General features: G+C 45.1%; 1 protein-coding gene across 1 annotated transcript; it reads right to left on the minus strand.

Annotated features, from left to right (window-relative positions):
• Positions 1-262: 262 nt before the first annotated feature.
• On the minus strand, positions 263-24,763 carry LOC311359823 (death-inducer obliterator 1; the record flags this gene model as incomplete). Its single annotated transcript, XM_084479855.1, has 20 exons — positions 24,700-24,763; positions 22,894-22,953; positions 21,669-22,806; positions 21,295-21,559; positions 20,536-20,769; positions 20,194-20,368; positions 9,522-10,089; positions 8,970-9,129; positions 8,624-8,740; positions 8,184-8,288; positions 7,910-8,063; positions 7,116-7,764; positions 6,403-6,556; positions 6,051-6,140; positions 5,818-5,948; positions 5,234-5,267; positions 4,620-4,760; positions 4,245-4,442; positions 3,546-3,823; positions 263-356 (listed from the first exon to the last, which is right to left on the minus strand). Exons 2-20 carry the CDS (start codon positions 22,946-22,948, stop codon positions 263-265), a joined length of 4,740 nt encoding a protein of 1,579 aa, XP_084335981.1. The 5' UTR covers positions 22,949-22,953; positions 24,700-24,763.
• Between the last annotated feature and the right edge of the window lie 124 nt (positions 24,764-24,887).

The raw sequence follows: 24,887 nt of genomic DNA on the forward strand, positions 1-24,887 counted from the left end.
CTAATAGGACCTGGTCCGATGAGGTCAGCACCTCCTGGCCCTCTTATTTCAGGTCCTGGATCCCTGAAATCTGGAGCACCTGGCCCCCTCACATCAGTCCTTGTACCGCTGAAATCAGGGCTGAAAGGTGTTCTCCGATCAGGTCCTGATTCCCTGAAGTCTGGACCATCTGACCCTATCCTATCAAACCCTGGTCTTCTGATGTCTGGACCATCTGACCCACTTCTATCAGACCCTGGTTCCAGGAAGTCTGGATCAACCATCAATCCCCAATCTGGACCACCTGGTCCTCCCCTGTCAAGCCCTGGACCCCCAGGATCTGGACCACCTGACCCTCTCCAGTCAGGCCCTGGAGCCTTAAAATTTGGGCCACAGGACACTCTCATTCGAGGGCCATATCCCTCCATTTCCAGTTCTGTACCCTCGATATCTGGCCCTCTCATATCATGCCCAAGACTTCTACCATCTGGCCTTCTTGGTCTCCTCCTATCAGGTTCCAGTTCCTGTTCTATATTGCCTAGTCCTCTAATAACAGGCTCAAATTCAATTTGTGGCACACTTTTTTCAAGCCCATCGCTTCTCAAGTCTGGCCCCGGTCTACCTCTCCTTTCAGGCCCACGCTCTGGCCCACTGATTCTTGGGCGTTCAACCCTTGTCACGTTAGGCCCAGGATTCTCCAAATCTATTCCCCTCCCATCAGGTGCTGTTCCTGTATGATCTGAACCTCCGACTTCAGGTCCTGATCTATCAATTGAAAGGCCCTCTTTAACTCGCCCTCTCCTACCTTCCATCCCTCTCCAACCAGGCCCTGGAGGGTCCATATCAGGCCTTCTCCTGTCAGGCCGTGACCTCCTTAAATCTGGACTCCTGGGCCCTCTCCTTTCAGACCCTGGACTCTCCCTGTCTGGCCCTGTCCTATCAAGTCCTTGGTATTCTGATCTCCTTTCAGGTCCAGGCCCCCTCAAGCGGGGACCTCCCCTGCCTCTCCTATCAAGCCCTGGTCCCTCCAGATCTGAACATTTTCTATCACGTCCTGGTTCGGAGTCACTACCCCTCATAGAAGGCCCGAGCCCTTTTATATCGGTCTCCCTTCTATCAGGTCCTGGCCCCCGGAATTGTGAACCATCTTGCCATTTTCTATCTAGTCCTGGGCTATCCATACGTGCTTCTCTCCGAGCTGACCTTGTGCCCCTGGAATCTGGGCCTCCTTCCCTTTTTCTATCAGGCCCAGGGCCTTCTACATATGGCTCTCGCCTATCAGCTCCCACCTCCCTGATATCTGTATCTTTTGGTCCTCTCATATGTGGTGCTGTTCCTCCAACATCTGGACAGCCTAAGGCCCTCCCTGAGCTTTCCATACCCAAGCCCCTCTTTTCATCCCCTGGTCCCCTAGAATCCGGACCTCCTGGTCCTTTCCTATCAGGTCCTGGGCCATCCATATCTGATGCTTTTCTATCAGGCCCCGAGTCCCTTAAATGTGGACGTCCCATCACTCGTCTATCCTGTCCTGGACCCATCATATTTGCACCTCCCCCAGTATTTCTTGATCCCCTATCATTTCCATGTTCCATGAAATGGGGACCTCCCCGACCCCTCTCATCAGGGCCTGGGGATACACCTGGACCTCTTCTATAAGACCCTGGTTCTCTGATGTCTGGACCACCTGATCTGCTCATGTCAGGCCCATGGCCCTCCATTTCTGATGTTGGTTTTTCTGGCACAAGTCCCTTACAATCAGTTTTTTTTATAGCAGATCTTGCCCCTTTGAAAGGTTGACCACCAAACACACTCATATTAGGCCCAGTACCTTCAATGGCTGGCACTCTCCTATCGAGCCCTGGCCCAAAGTTTCTCCATTCATCTTGTACATTAAGTCCACTAAAGGCTGAATCTGACACTCTGCTCTCTGGCCCCTTCCATTCATCGCTCACATCTAACCCTGGACAAATCGATGTTGGTTCTCTTGGCTTATGCACAACCCAACGCCCCTCCCAACCAGGGCCACCAGTATTTGGACCACTCCTGACCTCTTGATTTCTATTTTCATTTTGCATATCTGGACACAGTGTGGCTGGGTTACCTCCAGCTGATCCTATGTATGGCACTCCCATTTCCTGTTTAACATTTAAGTGTAGCTCACTGGGGTTTGATCTCAGGCCTTGATTGTCTTTTCTAGCACCACACATATTATAACCAGCCCTTTCATCTCTAAAGCTGGGCCCTGGTCTCCCCAATTCTGGATCTGGAGCTCTTTGAGGTTGCCTGTCATTGTTCACACCTGGGCCTACATTGGAAACCACACCTTCTCTGCTTTGACTCTGACCCCTTAAACATGATTCAGGATCTGGTCTCCGCCTCTCTTCAATAAATCCTCCTTTATCTGAATGATGAGATTTGAAATCAGGACTTTCAGCTATAACACCAGGACTTGAATGTCTCAGATGGGGTGCAAGGTTTGGACTGTAATCTCCAAATCTACTCCCTCCTCGACCTCTCCCTCTAACATCAGTTCCTATACCTCTAATCTCTACACTGTCACCAGGGCCTCCTTTAACATCCATCATCGCTAATCCTCTGCTGTCTTGAATTTTTAGTTGTGGATTTGTAACAGCTAGTGCAGCCCCTCCTTCTGGGTTAACACCTTGTGAGCTGGGCCCATGCACATTGGAATGTAGACCCCTTATGCTTGGATCCTGCATGACTTTCCCCAAACTGATTGTATTTGGATTTTGAATGACTGGGATTTCTTTGTTTTCCATTTGCACTCCCATTCTTGCATCTGACATGTTTGGTCCAGTTTTCCAACTGTCTGGGCCACCCATGAACTGCCAAAGACCTCTCATCATTGACTCTGACGTATTAGTCCCTGGCCCTATCACATTTTGCTTTACCCCCAAAATCCCTTGTCCAATTGTTGCCGGAGCTTTAGAAAAGTCCCCCCCTAGGCTTGCAATAGTGTGCATTGGTGGCACCTTTACATCTGGTCTAGAATTATTTATCTCCAAACCCATACTGTTGGTACCTGCTAGACCTTTACTCAAAATATCAGAGTGTTTTGTTCCAATGCTTTTTGTTTCAATCTGTATACCTGACATCTCTTCTTCCTTTATCACTCCCTCCAGAACTCCCTGCTCTGTGCTACTTTGCGTAACAAATTGTGGTTCTGGATCAGGGCTCTGGGGAGAATCCCGAGTGGGTGGTTCAAGTACTCTCAGAGGGATAGTACACTCAATTTTGCTATTAAGAGCCAATTCGTTTTCTAATTGCAGAGTAGTACGGTTGAAGCCCTGTTGATGCCAGGTTGCATATTTGAGCGGTATAAGAGATAGCGGACGCTCTTCTTTTTCAAGCTTGATGTTAAGGGCGGGACTGCTTTTCACATCATGGTTACTTGTCATAGCAACTGGGGTATGTGATGTTGTCTTAATTCCCTCATGTGGTTCTGAAACAGGACCCAAAGGAGGATCACTCTGAGCACTCAACTTTTGTGATTCCTGAGGGAGCTGAGGTGAAGATCCCATCTGGTGGTTTGGCGAAAATGATGCAGAATCTCTTCTTCTGGAAGACGGAGATTCTCTCTGTCCCCTCGAATGGCGCCGCGAGGCCCGTTCTCTGCGATGGCGGCCCTGGCGTTCAGACTGGTCCCGGCTGCTATGTTTTGACCGATCCCGATCACTTCTTCTGTGTCTTTCCCGATCCTTCCGTCTTCGTGAATGAGATGGAGATCGCTGTGTAGCACTTCTTGAAGGACTTCCGCGATGGTCTCTATCTCGCCGACTCCGCCTCTTAGGTGACTGCCGTTGTCTTCTACCACGGTGTAAACCTGAAGGGGACCCTTTTCTGGGGGAACCAGTTCGTGACAATGAGCCATCTCGAGGCTTTGTGCTATCTCCTTGGAATATATCATCTTGCATTTCATTAAAGAGGGACTCATCCTCTGGGTCATAAGCTACATCAGAGTCTTCAATCTCTCCAGCCGAGAAATATTGTTCAGTCTCCTTAACAGTTGCATCTTGTTCTATAATGGCAGATGCCGTAATTGTTTCTTCCTTCTTGACAATTTCTAAAGTCTGACTGTTCATGGCCTTTTTTTTAAGGCTTTCTTTGTCTGTCGACTCTGAATTATTTGGTTCAGACTGCGCTGCACCACTTTGCTGAGAAGGAAGTAGAGCGGCAGCTGCAAGTTTTTGAGGGGGAGACATTAATGTATCAGAAACGGAAAAGTGAGCCATGAACATGCCCACTGCCTCTCTCTGTTGGCGCAGAGCCTCTTCTTGCTCCTTCAACTGCCTCTTTTGTTCCTCAATCTGTTTATTCAGGTCCTCAAGCATCCGCTGTTGTTCCGTTAGCGTTGCAGCAGAGACGACCACAATGCCGGTGGGGAGGTTCTGCAGGACAGGGGCGGTGGTGGCCGCTTCTGGAGTGGCGGCTGGAGCAGGGGCCTGGGCGGGAGCAAGGGCCTGGGTTGGAGCAGGGGCCTGGGTTGGAGCTGGCGCTGGGCATGGTGTGGAGGTTGGAACTTGGCCCTTTGCTTCCGTATTATGTTTTTTGACATCCTCAAACATAGTCTCATCTTCAGGATCATAAGCTACATCATCCTCTGCAAATGAGGATGGTACCGGGGGATCTGTATGGACTTTCATTGCGGTATGTGCAGCTCCGTATCCCATTGCTGGATCATACTCCTCCTCAGGATCATATGGTCGATCAAAGTCGTGGTCCTCTTCCTCTATCTCTTTGATTTTAGATTTCTGCCCATACTGTTGAACAATGGGATCAACCATTGGGTGAGTTGTTTGAGATTTATAAAGAGGCATAGCAGCACCGACTGTTACTGGTACTACAGAGCTGCTCTCAGCAGGTCCCACTGCGTCAGATGGCTTACCTCCAAATAGGCTTTTTAAGATGGTCTGCAATGGTGATTTATTAGCTGAAGTTGCACTGGGATTATTATCAGAATTAGCCGTTTTGATGGATTGATTAGAAGAAGCAGGGGCTGAGGAAGGGGCAGGGAGTGTCCTTCTGTTTGATGGCACAAACTGAGGAACTGTGGAGTTTGACGGGATGGTTAATGTGCCAGAGGCAGCAGGAGAGCGAGGAGGTGAACAGGGGATGGGGGTTTCTGGGTCATAGGGTTGGAATATGTCTAGTTTGTCAGAGCCATAAAGAACTGGGGGCTTTGGCATCCACATGGGGTCTTTGGCCACTTGAACTTTGGGTCTTTTCTCCTCACTTTCTGGTTGCAGGCATCCTGGCCGTTTGGGTTTCTGAACAATCGCAAGCCCAAGGAGGAGATTGGGACGGTTTGTTTCAAGTCCTACGAAAAAATAATACGTAATATAAATACAGGGTTAGTAATTGACATTTACATTAATCAAAATGCTTTTATTCAAAGTCACTTTGAGATTGAGAACATTTTAGTTAAAGTGGCAGTTTCAAAGAGTTTCATGTTAATAAATGTTGGTTTAATCATGACCCATCACTGAATAAAATAACACAAAGGTGAATGAGCCTATGCCCCACAGATGAAAGCCTTTGCATTTGTGGTTTTAAGAATTGGGTGATGGTGGCAAAACTGTTTTTCTCTCTGGGATAAATTACAGCTTATTGCAAAGGTGTCACGAAGGAGAGAACAAAACAAGATATTTTAGATTAATATTTTAAAGCAATAAACATAAACCTTAAGTTTGCTTAAGTTACTTTTTAACACACAAAAGTTACAAGTAAAAAACAAGTAAAAGCTTTTACACACCGGGTCCTTCAAGAGGTTGCAAAATGGATGGGATGGCCTCTTTTGCACTGATGGGAACAAGGTACATGTCCTTGATATTGCTGGTGCTGTTAGCCACCACACCGAAGCGCCTTCTGCTGCTGAAGTAGGAGAACAGGGACACGTAGGCCACCTCCTCTTCTTCAGTCGCAGGGTGGAAGCGGACCACACAGAGCTCCTATACAACAAATGAGTGGAATCATTTTAAAGGTCGGTGTTTAACAACATCATTATTTTAGAAGCAACAACACAGAAATAAACAAAACAAAACATAACTTGCCTTGGTCACTGAGGTTTTCAATCTCTCAACATAATCCCATACGGTTTGAGGCAGGATGCGTCCACCTATCTGTATGGTATCAGGTAGTTCCTACAACAACAAAAAAAAGATTACTCATACTTATAATATATATTTCCAATTAAAGGTTTGTGTTTATGTCAAAATTTTCAGCTAAAGTCCAACAACATTAACAGTTAGGCTATGTGCCACTCAATTGACACTTGATAGCCACAGGCAATCACTGTCGCTAAAATGATCTGTAGCTGACCACAGACATGGAAACAAACAGTATGTGAGGATAGTGAAGCATTGGATGAAATAAATAAATAAATAATAAATAAAAAGTAAATACCGGTTTGAGGAGTTCACCCGATCCAGACACCACATAGCCTTTTGTCATGAACTTGGCCACACTCAGCATATTTAGGAAGCCTTTCCACAGGATCGTCTGATTGGCCAGGAACTGAGTCGTTTCACCATCAGCTGTTGAATGGGAGTGCATGTTCCTAAAAAATAAAACACAAGGGTGATCACATCTAATATGAGCGCACACATCTTTGAAAAACATCAACATTGTTAATACTTTTGTGGGATTGTCAAGTGCAACAAGGTCCAATAATCAATGTTAGTCAAGTACTTAATAAATCCTAGATGAGAAATTCAGGTGTCACAGCATGAAGTACAGGACAAAATTAAGTAAGTGCAATATGCAAGGCGATGAGCAGGAAGAGCAGAAAATGTATGCAAGCCTACACCTCTCAGTCTTGTGAAGGACAAGGTCAAAGCACCAGCAAAAAAAAAAAGCACTCGACAAGCTTGTTAATACACTATTTCTAGAGATAGGTATGGTATGAAGTTTGTAATGGTCAAAATCACTATTAGCACAGCATGTTTAGGTATACACCTGTGGTTAAGTTGTCAAGGTTAAGTACTAGGAATAGGTTATGTTAACATATTAGTTTAGAGATGGTTATTTTGAGGAAAGATTTGGGTTGAACACTTGACCTGGTGGGGTTAAGGTTCGGGATAAGGGGCTGATTGAATGGTTCATAGCTTTCAGCATACCGTGCAGACGTTTGGTAGAGCCTGAGATCGGCCGATGGAGAGGGCTTCGTCAGGATTGACCTGGGCATCGGCGGCGGGGGCAGTGGCAGTGATGGTGGCATAGTCCTCTCAGAGCTAGCCACTCCCAGAGCAGCGTAGGGCGCCATCTGGTTCTGAGCTGGGCGACTTGGTCTGGGTGGTCCGCTGGAAAGGGCTGAGGACCTGTTTGCGGCCGTGCGGGGGTCCCGCCTGTTGATGGTGACGATGGAGACGGCTGGAATGACGACAGGTGAGTAGGCTCGGGTGGGGGGCTTGGCCTTGAAGCCGTCCGCCGTAGGGGACGCGGGGGAATCCATGACAGGCGAGGCTGGGGACTCGAGGACGGGCAAGGCCGGAGGCTCCGTGACCGGGGAGGCGGGAGACTCCACGATGGAGAGCTCCGGAGAGTCGATGACGAGGCGGGACGAGGGGTCCAGCAGGGGGTTGGTTGGGGAGTCCATGTCGGGGGAGTCGGGGGGGGCCCGCAGAGGGGAGTCGTCTCCAGCGCAGCCTCTCCAGGGGCTCTCTGGCGGTTTGCTGTATGAGGTGCGCCCGTAGTCACGCTTGTCCCTGGGGTCAGAAACCTTTGATCTCTTCTGCGCTGGTTCATCCTCTTCTTCGGTTATCTGACCTATAAGCAGAAATGTTGGTACAATTGGAACTCCCAGCATCAGCGATGACAACTAATAATTATTACAAACTACATTTCTGAATGTAATGATTATTGTGTGTGTACAATTACGTCTCCTATAATGTACAATCGAGAGATCCTTCACCTGTACATATCCTGCACTTCAGGTCAAACAGGTGAGTCTTGTGCTCTGAAGTTGTGTCTTTCAGCATACAGCTGAGCATGTCCGGAACAGAACTGGTTTGACTGGGCTGGACTGGTCTGGACCGGGCTGCAGGTGGAATACCTCTCTTCTGCTCCTTATGATGCACACGCACACAATGAAGCATAATCACCATATGTTAGTATTCGCTTTGCAAACAATACAGCTAAAGTGTATTTTTTAACAATATAAGTATGAATATGAGAGAGGGGAGCACCATGGGTTTCTCAGACTTGGGTGTACTCAGACTAGGCAGGTCAACCTTCACTGCATCTGGCTTCTGCAGGGAACATTGTTGTGCTTTTCCATCTGTGTCCTTGACCTTTAACAAGAAAGAAAAGGGAAAACAGCGTTGCCAAGTGTACACAAAATTCAAGACAGAGCTCAATAACAGCTTATTCTCAGCTTGTGTTGATCGGTAAGAAAGGAAATGGGTCTATGGTTTGCTGGTGACAGGCGTGTTTCATATATATGTGGATGCATATGGTTGAAACTTTAAGTGATTTCATGGCATAACTTTTCTTTACTCATGTTATTTGACTGTTGACCGAGGGGACTAGAGTGCAGAGATGCACTAGCAGAACGCTAATGTTCAGGGTTTTCAGCATCCTGACTTCAAATGTGGAGTCTTTCCGTTCTGTTTTTTTGTAACGGTACCTCTGTGGTTCCTTTGGCACTTGGTTCAGGAACCTTGGTGGCCTGCATGTCCTTCTGGCTCATGCGGGCCAGCCTGAAGGGACTGATCTCTCCGCGTACGACCCGGAACAGCAAACCCTGAGGGGACGGAGAGCATGAGGCACCCATGAGGCACGGCTCATTCTCAGGGGATCGGCTAATACCTGGTGGCTGGTCAATTTATTTAAACTCAAGTAAAAATATTAAGGGAATTTGATACACCTTTAAATTATGTCAACAAAAAGGTTAAATTAAATGCTTATTATTCCAGCTATAATTAGGCAGGAATTGAATTATTAACATAAACATAAGGATTTTTTTTACGGACCTTGTTTTTGGGATCTTTCAGGTTGAACATTATGGTTCGGTATTTGTTCATGTACTTGCTGTCCGTGTTGCGGAAGATGTCAAACATCTCCATTTCAATGCTTGTGACCAGCTTGCCAACATCACCTTCTGACATATCCAACTCTCCACAGCTGGTCACCCTAAAAAAGGAGAACAAAGTGTGTTTCCATTCCATTTCCAAGATCAAAACATTTAGCATTAACGGTACACACAGCTTGAATCGCATCACGCCTGCCCAATATTAGACAAGCTGTTGTGATTGGGCCAACCCGAGCCAGGTCTGCTGGAAATCTGTCTGAACTGGAGGGGGGGCCAGGCGCATACACCAGAGTTAATAAACATGAGCATGCGGATTCATCTGGTTCCAAACTTTCATTTGTATGAAAAGACAAAGATTTCTTAAGATTGAACATGCACTCAATGCCGCAGGCCTGAGTGTAACATGTAACAGGAGTAACATGTTTAGAACCTGTACTAACTTGAGAGTACAGGTTCTAAACCCTTCTGCCACGGAGCCGCCTTTGGTCCTCACCTCTTGAACAGGATGCTGGTGAGGGAGCGCTGGATGCTCTGCCTGACCTGGTTGTTGGTCTGTGAGGGGCGTGAGGAAGGGGCGATGGGGGCGGGGGCCACAGGCAGAGTCCGCGTCTCGTTGGCGGCGGCCGGGCCGGAGGAGGGCGGCGGGACCGCCACAGGGCAGGGTCCCTGGCTGGGCGGAGGCGGAGGAGCCGCCGCCGCCGCCGCCGCCGCCGCCGCCGCCGCCGGCTGCTGCTGCTGCTGCTTTTTGGGAATGACGAATGAGCCCTTGGCCAGCCTCAGGGGCGGCACCAGGGGAGGTCTTGAGGACGAGGGGCCAGGCGCCGTGGGGGCTGGCGTCGCGGTCGGTTTGTTGAGGTTGGCGGGCTTGTGCTGAGGTGAATCCAGCCGTGGTTTCTTGGAGACGGCGCCGGTGGTCAGTGGCTTCCTGGTCCTGCCCTGGCTGCTGGCCTGAGGCTGGGCCGTGTCGGCGGGTATAGAAGAAGAAGCGGCGGTGGTGGGCTCCTGGGGCACGGAAGCCACTGATTCCCCTTTCGCCTCCATATGTTCAGGGCCCTTGTTTGCTGAAAATAAATGAAGAGAACAGGGCATTTAGAACGGTTGTCCTCATGGGATCATTATTGTGTTACCAAATTAATGATAAGTAAATTGACTTATAAATGTTTTGGCTGCGATAACATATCTATATCGCGTGTCCCCCTGTGGTGAGGATATTGGATACATTAATGGGTTCATTTCATGCATAGTGGGGACTCTTATGTGCACAGTATACGCGTGCAGTGTGCATTTATCACCACATCCATCATGTTTCTGTGGACATGTGAGCCCAGGGCTCTGTACGGCATCTACACTGGTAATGAGGGTTAACAAAGAGAAAGCAGGCAACCATTGGGCGATACGTAGAGTAGCCGGTTCATGACGTGTGCTTGGCAAATGTCCACGTGCCAAGCACGTGGAACTGAACCTTAGTAGAGCCACACACATTGGCTAAATGATCAGAGCAGTGCTTTATGCGTTGAAACAAAGGAATAAACATGTTTCAGCAATTAATTATTATTCTTGTTTGAAAGAAAGCTAACAAGGTAATGTTTGTGGTAATGTTGTGGTGGTGTGTGTGTGTGTGTGTGTGTGTGTGTGTGTGTGTGTGTGTGTGTGTGTGTGTGTTTTACTGCTATAGCCAGTTACCATAACAACATGATCATTACCGACAGTAGACGAACACATGGCTTGGCTGTGCTCATAATGGGCTCACATTAAGTCTATGACATACGTCTATAAATAGAGCGTTACTGACAATATCCGTCACGCTAAGTTGTAATCGAGTGGAAATTCAACATTTACATGATTAAGGGATGAAGTTGGTATGAAAGACCAGAAGACACCAACATTGTAGAGCTATCGAACAGAAAGGAAGAGCTACTGTGTCAAGGTTTTGCTGATGGGTTACAACTTATGCAAAGACCATCTTATGATGACCCCAGCCCCGTTAATAATAATAATAAGAACGCAGAAATAGCTTGTGATACCATCCAGATAAAGATTCAAGTTTAGCATAAGCATAAATATCTTGGCTGGGCAGTAATTAATTTCCAAATGTCTGCAGCATTATGTACTCAAACAATATTTGATGAGGTACTCTTGTGGAATCAATAAGTAAAGCAAATGAATATAATTTGCCGAGAATTGCCTTCTATGCAGATTTCTGTTCATCTTTTGACATCATTATTCATTCTATTTTGGAAAAAAATGCTTCAATTGCTCCGTGGATTGCTTTGGGTGTTTTTAGTTTCTGTGCTCCGTGGATTGCTTTCCATGTTTTTAGTTTTTATTGGGCAGACAGCAGCCCTCCTTGTTCATGGTGAACCGTAACTCCCTCCCCCAAGTGGTCATTGGACCTATCAGACATCTTCAGAGGAGGCTTTCGATGGGCTTGAGACCAGAACCATCTGCAGAGAAACAAAAGGTGAACTCCCAATATCAGGATGGTCTCACAAGGCTCACATGACCAGAAAATGCCCGCAGAGGTATCACTTTGTGTTTGACGTGCCAAGATAAAGTACCACAATATTGTACCCACAGAACAGTGGACTGTATCAAGTATAGAGTATCTTGTTGCATAGCTATGTCTAAAATATGTAATGCATTGTTTCACAACAGTTTTTGAAATTCTTCTTCTCTAAAATCAATACCTGACCTAACATTCTATAGGTGCCTCCATTTGACATCCATAATGTCGACAGCTTGGCATTGTGCATTCAATGCACATATGTACCGCATATGCGATATTGTGTGCATGGTCAAACTTTGGAAATCGTTCTGTTTATTCAGACAAATTAAAGATTTGGAACCAGGTGACTGCGTGGTCAGGTTTATTTACTGTGAAGTTAGAAAATCCATGTATGTATGTATGTTTGTATGTATGTATGTATGTATGTATGCATGCATGCATGTAGGTTGTATCTCTGCAAACAAATTAATGTAAGTGCCATGTGCATCGCAGTTGGCTTTTCGTTTTGACTAAAGGGTAACCTACCTACCCGAAAAGCCAACTATCTCATGTCTGAGTTAATTATTAAATCATCTCAGGTGTTTTTTTCTGAGACAAACCCATGCACCTAACCCACAAATCATAAAGATAACCCTTGCTTGGTTGACTCAAAGACAAATATAGTCATACTCTCGCCTTTTCTAAATTGCACAACTCCTGGAGACTAAAGTAGAAAACCTTCATGTGCCACGATGCTTGACAAGGAAAGCCACTTACTACCGATCTATAAGTCAATGAATATGTACTTCTCATTCTGCTACACATGAACTCTAGTGACGCAAAATGTAAGTTGTCAGAGCTTGGGAAAGAGAAGTTAGGACTCGATGACCAGTGAAGATGCCCGGAGTTGCTGCTACAAGGTAAATGGTTTGTTGCTGTTGGCCAATTTGTGCAAGAGATCAATTGAAAACTATGGCCAACCTTTTCCCTAAATGTGGATGGTGTAAAGAAACACATCTGATTTGTTCAATAGAAAGAAGTGCTATTGTCCACTGACCCCTGATAGCTCCTGCAATGACCGCAATGATGTGTAGAGGTTGTATGTATGCATGAATCGTGAATCCTAGATGATAGATCCTTTGCAGCCCCCACCCAAAAAAGCTGATTGTGTTCCACACGGACTGAGGAATTGAGAACATGTTACTCACTCAGGTACTCAGGCCTGCGGCATTGAGTGCATGGTCAATCTTTAGAAATCTTTGTTTTTTCATACCAATGAAAGTTTTGAACCAGATGAACCACATGCTCATGTTTATTAACTCTGGTGTATGCGCCTGCCCCCCCCCCCCGGTTCAGACAGATTTCCAGACCTGGCTTGGGATCGGCCCAATCACGGCCGCTTTTCTAATATTGGAACAGGCGTGATGCGATGAGAACCAAGAGAGAGGTTGCTGATGTGTCACATGTTTTCTCTGATTGGTTGTAGGTCTATCCGACTGCATCCAGAAGCCATTGGTAATAACACCCCTTGGAAATCGAAAATTAACTGAGCAGTTGAAGACTAATACTCATTTGCGAAACGTTCTGGCAATGTCCGGCCAAATGAAAGCCACTCAGTAATCAATTACTTCCAAGCTAAGCCCTTGCATGCTATTAAATAAATACCAGATATTCATCAAGCCATATATTAGGGATGTGAATAACTCAAATTTTTCATGGTTGAATAATCAGTGGGTGGTATGAACGAATAATCGATTATTCGATGTGTGCCGACATTCACAAAGGCAGCCATGGATCATCGGCAAGAAATCACTTAAAACCTAAACGCAAAAAAACAAACTTTAACAGTAATCAGTGTTTGTGTTGTAATAGTGCTACAGAACCAACATTAGTTCCGTCCGTTAATTCTTGTTCATTTGAATGGGAAAAAACGTTAACGGTCCAAATGTTAAAAATCGATTTTGACCCTCAGGAACGAATAATCGAATATTCTGACCCATCCCTACCATATATAAATAATGTATCCAAATATCCTACTATATGGTTTCAATGACCCCAGCTCTAACAAACTGAACATTTGAATATCCAAGGTGTGATTTCCCCATGCATTCATTCACACCGTACCAAATCTATATGAGGGTATAAGGTTTACATTGGTTTTACTCCAAAAAGTTTAATATTCACATAAGGGTTATCCTTAAAACTTAAAGGTGTGCTGGGCTTGATTGTGATCTGGTATAACAAGCTAATCTAATGGAGGCCTTCAGGTTACCGATTTTGGATCGCAATCCCACAATCCCAGTACCTTTATGGGCAAAGCATAGTGTCTTTGTACCATGCACGACTGCTGTCTGGCTATTCGACCGACTTTCTTTAAGACGTAGGTAACAAAAGTATTTATATATACATTTTCCCTCAATTTGAAATCAATCGTAAATCTGTATTTTAATTCATTTAAATCCATGAGTTATGATCCAAGAACACGAGTAAAGGAAAAAAAACAGGACACGGTGGCCTGTTTGAGGAAGTGGGGCACAAACACTGTGTGGGTGTGTATTAGTCTCTGCCATGGGCCCTGTCTTTCAGGACTTCACCTCAGGACTAAGGATATAGTGTGCATGCCTTGGATCTTATCACTGCGTTTCTTGTGCTTGTGTTTTACCATTGGCAGAGCAGCCTTCTGCATGATCTTCTGTGCGTACAGAACATTTGTTGCAATTTAATGGATGTTCAAGAAGGTTGTTCAGGTAGTTTGCTGAAAGTTATGAAAAGCAAAAGACAAAGAACGACAAAGAATTTCAGAGAGGACTAACAAGATTCATGGAAGTTCTAAATGTTCCACCATATCATGCTGCCGTGGAAACGGTGAAACCTGTGATGAGTGCAGTGTTATCATACGTTTATCTTAGTGTGACAAGAGAAAAGAAGGAGAGATAAAGAGGTTGACAAGGATTAATGGAAATTGTGTCAGAGTAAACTGAAGTATGACATGAATAGGAAATAAAATAATCTGCTATCATAGAATAGTGTGCATTCTTTAACCGAGAGTACCATGACAAATGTTGGTACATTGTCTGAAAAGATATTTTCTACTCAAATAAGTTATTGGTATAGTATATTGTATAGTCCATATTATAGATATTGAAGGAAATAAATTGGCATGACATTTTTGGGATGAAACTAATGTTAACATAAGTTACTTTTATTTTTGCTAAGATTCCAATGTATTATTCATAATAGCTTCATTTAATTTAATTAGTTCTGTTTAATTGTTAGGCGAAATCCCTTAATCCCTTTAAAAAGTGAATAGGTGGTGAAGCTTTGCTGGTCCCTCTAGCTTGAGGGATGTGGACAAATCCTCCACAGCCACTTCCAAGACGTGTTGGTTGGGCTGGCTGGATAGTGTTGTACTGTTATGTAAATGGGTCCAAACAGACCCAGCTCTGCCTTCTCTCTGGACTAAGTGCTTAAAAATATCAGTATACCTCCTTCGACTCATCTTCACTGGACAAATTCACAAGGACTCATTTTGGTTGTTTTGGTGGTAGTAGATGCTTATGACTTGGGTTTGAGGGGCGGTTGTTAAATTAGTTGACTCAAAAACCTCTTGCTGAAGACTGGATGGATCATCTCTGATGATTTAATTTACTGTGGTGATGAAAGGAAGTCAATGGCAATGGACGGGAAAGTTTGTTAATGGAGGGTTTAAAATCGCTGCAGGCAACATTCAATAGTTGTAAAGAGTGCAGTTAAGAGAACGTTTGAAACTGAATAAGAAAAAAAATCCCATCCCTCTCAGATATAATAGCTCATCGATTGCTATGGCCTTTCTAAAAAATTGCACTCAAATTAAATCTCTTAATAATTATATCTACCACACATTTAAGTATATATATATATATATATATATATATATCGGCCCACGTCATTTTGCTGCAGCTTTGAGCAGGACAGTGGCGTAGCCACGGGTGTGCCTGGGACACCCAAGCGTGGTCCTGGCAGACCTAAATATTATCCAAATTAAATCAACAACTTGTTTAAATTTTAACAAAAATGTGACAGACGGCGCGGTGAGCGGTGCGTGTTGCACTAGGACCGCGCAGTGACCGGTCTGGGCACAAGCATTCGTTAGCACAGAAGCGGGGCTGTGAAGGAAACCCCCCTATTGGATTTTGCGATTCTATCCATACATTTTGTTCCCCCATGTACAGTGTGGAGTGGTTTAGTGGAGAGCACGCCAGTCCTGCGTTTAGGATGGTTTGGGGCAGCCTCCAGAGGATTCCTGATGACGGACCATGGTTTGAGTGAAAGTGGTTGTCTCTGATCTGGGGTCTGATCGCTTCTCTGTGGTTCTCTATCCATACCCGTTTGTTTTAACATTTGTCATTTATTTTTATTTTGTTCATTCATCCCGTCGTATAAGGTCTCGAAAAAACCAACCAAGGTCCTCGGACCACATTTGATAAAAGTTGGCCGAGCCTAATTGAATCAGTGCTCCGGTTATTGCAGCACGTATCGATCGCTCGGGACCCTGGCTTCCACCGTACACTTGCAGCAGTTATTCTAACAGCGTTCCGGTAAATCACCGTGAACTTGAGGCCACCCAAAATCTCACAGGTGCAGGTGTTTTTAATAATGGCCTCAGATCAGACGTTTTTTGGTTGTACATCTCTCAGTCGGCCAGCAGAGGGTGCTTATGCACTACATATCAAGAGAAGACAAAAAGGTTAAAATGACTATGTCCAACGACGACCAGACAAGACCTATTTAACTCAGATCTGCATTGAATAAAATGTCATCCAACATGTATGGCCCAACAAAAGGTTTCAGTCGAAATACACAGCAAACTACTTCAGAAAAAGGTTAAGACTGTTCCCATCTCCTCCACTGCCAAGTATAGCCAACCATCTTGTATGCTATCCAACTTAAAAGGACGTAAATAATCTCCTACTCCATTTAACCACACTACAGCCACAAAACATTGCGTCAAATGTGTATGTCTGCATGTTGTAGTTCTGTAAAAAAAATGATTCCATCGCAAAAATATCCCCATATGACAAACTGAACTGTGTGTGTGTGTGTGTGTGTGTGTGTGTGTGTGTGTGTGTGTGTGTGTGTGTGTGTGTGTGTGTGTGTGTGTGTGCGCAGTCAGAACACGGCTGACTACGGGGGAGAAAGGACAAGGCATTAAGTCTGGTCAGATGTCTGGTGATTCGAGTCATGTGAGAAAGAAACTACTCTTGCACAGATTTTACGATCATAAATGTGTAAGAAAAACATTAATAGCGTACTGTTACACCATGTGCAATGCTGAATTCAGTAGGCTGTGTGCTACTGGTCAACGGTGAACTCTGGACTCCAAGGGGCCCGTGTGTAGCCTCAGATCCTTTTGCTACAATCAATCTTTTGTCACCGTTTACATACAGTTTTGTAAATGACCAATATCTGACACAAGTGTGCCCAGATCTCTGCCCTGAATGGCTAGACATGCGGCCGCTTACAATAACTATTTGCATGATTCATCAAACAGAAAGTATCCTATTTGCAAGTGTCCATAAAAATGAGGTATTAGCATCTATTGCTATTTCATCTATTGAAACAGTCCACACTGCTGTTGCTTGGCCAGAAATCAGATATGAGTCTGATATAGGACCACATATGAACTGACTCTGATCAGATTCCTGTTATGAGGTCGTAAAATAAAGTAACCTGAATACATGTTATGTGGTACCTAGGTGTGTAGGGGGAAGGAGGGGAGGTCTTCTTGTAAAATAAAGTAACCTGAATACATGTTATGTGGTACCTAGGTGTGTAGGGGGAAGGCGGGGAGGTCTTCTTGGGATTTTTGTCTCCACTGAGTGACTAAATGTCTGAAGCATCGATACACCAGGACCAGCTGCGCTTTCTCACTCTCCATCCTCCGACCGTGGGCTGACAGACACACACAGCGCTAGCGCCCACAGAGCCCCCTGTCCTCTCACTGTAATTCATCCCTTTACTAGTCATTCGGCTGTCGTTCCTTGTAATCATGGTATATTTATCTTTTAATAAAAAAGGATGCCGTTAATTCTTCCCCGTGGTATCTAGAAGTAGTATGTGTCGTGACAACACATTGTATGCAGACAACATGTATGTATGTATGTATGTATGTATGTATGTATGTATGTATGTATGTATGTATGTATGTATGTATGTATGTATGTATGTATGCATGTTTTAGTTGTATCTCTGCAAACAAATCAATATAAATGCACATGCCATGTGCATCGCAGTTGGCTTTTCACTTTTACTGGTGGTAACCTACCTAAAATGTTCTGTTATTATGACACCTTATTAAATGATCTCAGATGTGTTTTTTTGCTGAGACAAACCCATGCATCATAACCCACAAATCATTAAGATAATCCTTGATTGGTCGACCCACAGGTATATATAGTCATACTCCTTCAGTCATACGCCTTTTCTAAATTGCATCTCCTTTAGACTGTAGGAAACTTTCATGTGCCACGATGCTTGACAAGGCAAGCCACTTACTACCAATCTATAAGTCAATGAATATTTACTTCTTTCTGCTACACATAAACTCTGGTGAAGCAAAATGTAGTGGTCAGAGGTTGGGGAAGAGAGGTAAGGACCAGATGACCAGTAAAGTTGACTGGAGTCACTGCTACAGGGTGAATAGTTTGTTGGCCAAGTTGTGCAAGAGATCAATTCAAAACCTTTCCCTAAATGTTGATGGTGTTAAGAAACACATCCTATTTGTTCCTTAGAAAGAAGTGCTATTGTCCACTGAATCCTGATAGCTCCTGCAATGACATGTAGAGTATGTATGCATGAATCCTGAATCCTGATAAATCCTTTGCAGCCCCAAACCCCAAAAAGATGATTGTGTTCCACACGGGCTGAGGAATTGTGAACATGTGAACTCACTCAGGCCTGCTACGTCTTTAACTGCCGGTTGTCTTCGTGGAATGGTACCAACAGCTCTTTGGGTGCAGGCCGCTGATGCCTCTCTCTGACATCATCTTCTATGTTGACACCTTGGGATCGGTCTGTGCACCCAGATGTCAATCCTCCCGCTCCACGCCCGGGGTGCAGCACTGTGGCTGGTCATTCATTCTTGAAACCCTCGCCCCAATCTACCCAGTTTTACCCAAGCTGCTATTACTGACAGTTGTATGGTTTGATGGCTGGCCAGAGAGTAATGGTGTATGCGTGTCAGTGTTTGTGTGTGAAAGAGGATGAATGACTTAAAGCCCTGCAAATTGCACTGTAGTATCATTGAGATTTTCCTTCAGTCAGAAAAGTTTGTGCATCTGATTCCAACGGACAATGAAAGTGTTTTGCGATTGATATTGAATGTAGTGTGTATGGTCGTGGGTGTTCTTCCTCTCGAAATTGAGAAAAAAGTTGCTTTGTGAGTTTGTTCTCCTGGTGCGGATGCTATGTAGGTCACAGCAATTTGTGTGTCAAGCAAAAAAAATAACAATGGGTGAGCGGAGGAGAAATCCAAAACCGACCAACGTAGTTTTGCTGCCAAATCCCCAAGCAACAGGCCATGGACCGACTCAGTGGTAGTGGAGTGGGGGCAACGCTGAATTCTCTTCTTCCTCAGAGCACCCCAGAACTCCAACTTGTTAAGCAAACCGTCATGTATTCACCAAAAATATATGGGCTCTATTTAAGGGCAACCGAGGTTTTTAACTTTTTCCCATGATATATGTAAAAGTGTGTTGATGCCGACTAGCTGTTAGGTAGCAGCTCATTACTGAATGTATGGTCTTAAACTATGGGCTAAAAAGTATAGTAAAAGTATAGTACAAAACTTTAAAAGGTATACCAAGCAGATGAGTATACAATTGCATATACAAATATATGCTGATCAGAAACCGGCAGAAAGGGCAAAACTAAATAAAAGAGGTTGCCTACGAACAATGTGGAGAAAACTAGAGAGATATTATATATGTAGATATTGTGGACCCTAATATATCCATAATTTAAGATACCGTGGGAGTTCTGAAGGTTGCTGTCATTTCCAGAGAATTGTGAAATAAGCAAACTAAAACTGCTGTTAGGTTACGAGTTAAGGTGTGGGGGGGGATCTATGCCAATTTCTTCCAATTTACCCTTTCTTTTTTCACTGTTCAATAAAATAATTGTTTAGTGTTGTCTGTATTGTATTGTAACGTGTACAGTGGCAGGAGTGTGGCCGTGCTGATGGTGTTCACATCGAAAGTAGGAACTCAAGTATTTCAAACCAAGTCTTGCAGTACGGGGTGGTTTGCGACTATACAGCTTCTGTATCGTTATTTTGAAAACGTGGTTTTGAGTAACAATTGCAAAACAATTGAGTGCGGCTGGGTGTACTGAAATGCTGACCGGTCAAGATTGCCATGTACTGAATATAGATATACATTCACTGAAGAATGCAAAATAAAAAAGCAAACATACTTACCCACTGCTGACCTCTGCTAAATAAAATCTTTCTTTGTGTGTGTGTGTGTGTGTGTGTGTGTGTGTGTGTGTGTGTGTGTGTGTGTGTGTGTGTGTGTGTGTCTTAGTGATCTCTTGCCTGGGACTACAAGGTGGAGGTGTTGGCCTGTTTGTGATTTCACTGATTCATCTGAGGGTCTGTCGTGAGCCAGATGTTGGATGTGTTTGTGCAGTGAATGATACCTACAGGCCATGCACAACACAGAAGACGCCTCAACAGGAGCAGCCTCAACTGCACTGAGGCTGGAGTGACAGGCGAGGGGAGACGCTGCCTCTTTCTGACCCCCATCACCTTGCTGCTCCTCTTCATGCTCCTTCAGTTGCTCTGCCACACTCGGGGTCACCCCACCCGACCTCAGACCCTATGGACAAAACATTGACAACAAAGAGTAAAGAACCAATACTCATAGACCTGAGTATGCATCTTACAAGGAATTGAGGGAGGTAAGATTTAATCAAACAAAAACAGGGCAAAACTATCACAGAAAGAGCTCCAATTCGAAACGGTTCAGACTGTTTAATTCCTTACCCTGGCGGCAGCTTTTCTCTGTGGTCGGCTTCTGGGCTTGGGCTCCTTGGGCACGGTAAGGGACTTCATGGTGACAGCTGCATGCTTGAGGATACAGTCAGTGCCGCAGTACACAGAGTCTTGCAGGGCCTGTTTGGGGCAACTGGGGCCGATGCAGAGAGGAAACGCGCTGTCCGTCTCCGTCTGAATATCAGGCGCTGGCCTGGCCTGCTCCGCCGTCACCTCAGGAGCCCCCTGAAAGCAAAGTTCAGTCTTAGGCCATGTTCTACGATCATAGATCCAGCCAGAGAGCACCTGAAATAGATCGCAGACACACCCAGGGTTCATGTCGACAATATGTTCACATGCATTAAAGGTCCCATGACATGCCACCAGGTGTGGCGTGATTAGCCGTTACAAGCCGTTTCGAAAATCCGTCTGTTGTGACATCACATCTAGGCGTGTCCACCTAGATGTGTGACAGATTTTCAAAACGGCTTGTAATGGCTAATCACACCACACCTGGTGGCATGTCATGGCACCTTTAAACTATATCCATTTAGCTGTCACTTTTGTCCAAAAGGAAGTACAATAGGTGCATTCAACATGGCTCTTGTGACATCTCCATGTTCACAACCATGATGGTAATTTTATTTTGGTTCTTCTTTGGTTACATAAACACAGAACTCAAAAATTGAGAAAATAAAATATATACATTGTGGGCAAAAATAATTTCAGCAGTTCAACCAATATGCCAGTGCTCTCTTCAGTCCTTCCTACCTTGCTTTCCTGCTGCTTGGGGACCTCTAGCACTGTTTCCACGGGAGCAGTGGGTGCGAGAACATTTGGCAAGCTAGCTGGAATTGCTCTCTCAGACAAATCTTCAGAGGGGACGTCAGCCAGCAGTGATCTTTGTTTCTTGCTGGTGCAGGTAGGACAGTTGTACTCTTCTCCTCGCCTCTCCATGGAGTGACCCTGTGCTTCGCCGATGCCAACACAGTCTCCGTGTAACCACTCCTGGCAGCCATCGCAGCAGATCATGAACCTAGAAGGAGTGGTGGCCACGAGAGAATGAATGACAGCAAGGAGGGGCATACAGACGGTGAAGACGTCTGTAACGTCTGACGTCTTATGTTGCAACGAGTGACGAGTACCTTTTGTTGTGTTTCTGACGGCAGATGCAGTACAGGGCGTTGGGGTCGTACCCTTCGCTGTCGGAAATACTCGAATAGCCCCTCTCCTCCTCGACTCTCCCGTCCTCTACTGGATCGTCATATTGGCCTGGGGTGCCATCGGCAGACTGCTCAGGGTCACTGTCCAAGACTATGCAGTCGGAGTCTACAAGTTTGGTGGGACTGTGGGATGAGTCCAACACTATCACCTCCTCTGGACTGCCTTCAGGTTTTTGTTGTTGGTGCAGCTGTGGCCGCGCTTCCTGACTCACTAGAGTCTGATCTTCGTCATCATCCGCAGTGCTGGACTCTAGTTCCACTGCTCTGCCCCTTCCACGACCCCTCCCTTTACCTCTCCCCCTACCTCGCCCTCTCCCCCTACCTTTCCCACGGGCCTTCCCTCTCCCACCCCGGCCGGGCCGGCCTTTGGATGTCAGCTGCTCCTTCAGCTGCATGAGAGTCAGGTTGTCGTTGTCGTCTTGACTCGAGATCATCAGCACTTCCTGGTTCTCAACCCCTGCCACGCCCACGATAGCGGGCCCCCCAGGGGGGTCCGGATCCTCATCCCCGTCCACACTGTCAGAACCGTCTGCTCCGGTCTCGGGTAGCTCGGCCCCGGCTGAGCTCAGGGTTTCACTAAAGTCAGGTGCGTAAGGATCATCAGGGCCAGGCAGGGGATCTGCCACGTCCATGGGCGTGTCCTCATTCCCACCTAGAAGGGAAAAGGCGGTGTGGAACGCAGAGCCAAAGTCCTGCCATAAGCTGGGGTCGAGCGCCCCTCCTGTGGAGGCCTCTGCGGCCTCCGCGGCCACTGTATCCACAGGCGAGGAGGGAGCGGACCATTCTAGGTTGTCTATAACCAAACTGGCCGAGCGGCTAGGTTTTGGGGGGGGCTCGGGGTCAACAGCGGGCTGGCGTGTTTGCCTGGCGCGGCGACTCCGGCCCCTTCGAACGAGCAGGGGGCTAGGGTCCAGGTCAATGATTTCCTCCATGAACTCTCTCTTGGCTACAGTTGTCCGCCTGAAGCCCCAAGACTTTTTAAACTCGGACAGGCTAGGACGAGCAGTCTTATCTGTATCTTCTGATATCCCAATTTGGTGTTCCAGATCACCTTGTTGCTCTACAGAACAGGGGAAATTAAGTTAATCTCTTTTCTCGCTTATCTTCCGCAACATTTTGTTGTTTATCAACCGACATTTTGTTTTACCTGACTTGTGATCACCAGCAATGTTGTCTTGTTCTGTTTCCAGACTGGCATCCATGGCAGCTGAGGTATTATAAAAAGGCATGCTTGTCAATATATAGGTTCAATAAATGTAATGTACTTGTATGTTGTGCCCTATATGTGATGTATTGTATGTAGTAGGCCTGGGCAATAAAACAATAAATGATCGTATCGTGATTTGATCAATATCAATAGAAAACATGTTCAATATATATCGATAAGAGACTGGACCACTGAATCTAGCAGCTGGGTTTGTTACACGGTTTCATACTTATTTACAATATTTAAGTGTTTTTCATTGTTGTATCGACATTGGAGTATTCATCAATGAAGAACAGTGGAAGGTCATATTAAGTGTTAAACAGAAGTGTTTAAATCCAGCATGTTAATTCTAGTCTTTTTAGGTAATTCAAATCAATAGTAATCGATATCGATCAAAATGATCAAGTTATAGCGTAATATGTCTTTCAGCCATATCGCCCAGGCCTAGTATGTAGTGTACACAGCACAATTATAACTTGTTGCTCAGTTTGATAAACGATAAACTAATTATGTTCTTTATATGCCACAGACCAAAAGGTGGACATAATTAACAACATAAAAATAATACCAGATTAGGTATTTGTATTTGCTGATTTATAATATGATAGGATCATTAAAAAATATTCAGTGTGATTGTGTTTGATGTGCATGTTGCTGAAAGGGAAATCCAGTCTTATGAGGGAGATATATATAAACAATTTCTCTGGTTTATGACACCGTCATAAACCTTGAATTATTTGTAGGCCTAAATATATGTCCACCCTTGTGGTAGCTTTCAACATCTAAGATGGTTATATAATATAAATGCTAGCCCAACATTATGAAATTGAAAACATGACAATTCATGTGCGCGTGATGTAAATTATGCAGAAGGGAATATTATGTTATGAGGGATATATTAACCATATCTGTGGTTAATGACATAAATTGTGTATTTGTTTTTAACATGATTGCCTATGCATAAATGCATTATATAATCTGGATGGACCTTCGTGGTAGCCTTCAACTAAAAGCTGGTTAACGTCATAGGATATAAATGCTAGGCTTACGATTATGAAACTGAAACGAGACACTGACGAAAGGCCTGCTGTCTATTGCGAACCATGTGTGCATTTTTTAATATTTTCTTCTAACCAAGAAATGGAGCATATGCCATTTCACGTAAAAAAGAAACACCCGTGGTCCATCATTTCAAAGATAAACAAGCTGTAAACTCTGAGCGTCCGGGCTACAATGTGGATTCATCAGACCTCCTCTCATCCAGTCAGCAAAACAACATCGGCTTACAAGTCCCAGAATTCATCTCAACTTCGCACACATACTAATTTGTATTTTCCATGCCAGCTAGCCAGGTGTCTAGCGATGCCAAGTCAGCAAGGCCCTACTCTGTACTTTCCCAAACCAGGTTTGCGTGAAGCATGAAGTCGCTATCGAGAGTGAATCATTTACCTCAGTTGGCTAACGTCCTGCTGTACTAGTTTGAACGCACACGCGTGAATTGCTCGCAATGTTGTTTTTTTATCCTCTAACCACGCCACACCTAGTAAAACACGAAAGTCTTGGTACAGGGAGCTGCGTCCTCTGGCCGACGGCTCTTCGTAGGCAGTAGTACATTGTTCTCAGCAGCAAGGCTAACTGTTGGAGTTGCCCCCGTGATCCAATAATGCTCTGCAAACACGGGTTTTCAAAACATGTACCGGACACTAGGCTGTGTTTCAGAAATATTCGCTTAAATTAAGCCCATACCTTAAGTACAAATGTTACATTTCCGAAACACACAAATGTCTTCAGCTAGCTCGCATCGCCTTCCATTTCCAATGCTTAGTGCGCTCAGTCTCGCGGTAAGAGACTTGTTCACACGTGAACTGATCACAAAACCACGGTCAGAGTCTCGTTCCCACGTGAACTGATCACAAAACATGTTTCTTTTGACC

The sequence above is a fragment of the Micromesistius poutassou genome (assembly GCF_964030765.1).
Source record: "Micromesistius poutassou genome assembly, chromosome: 15".
NCBI lineage: Eukaryota > Metazoa > Chordata > Actinopteri > Gadiformes > Gadidae > Micromesistius > Micromesistius poutassou.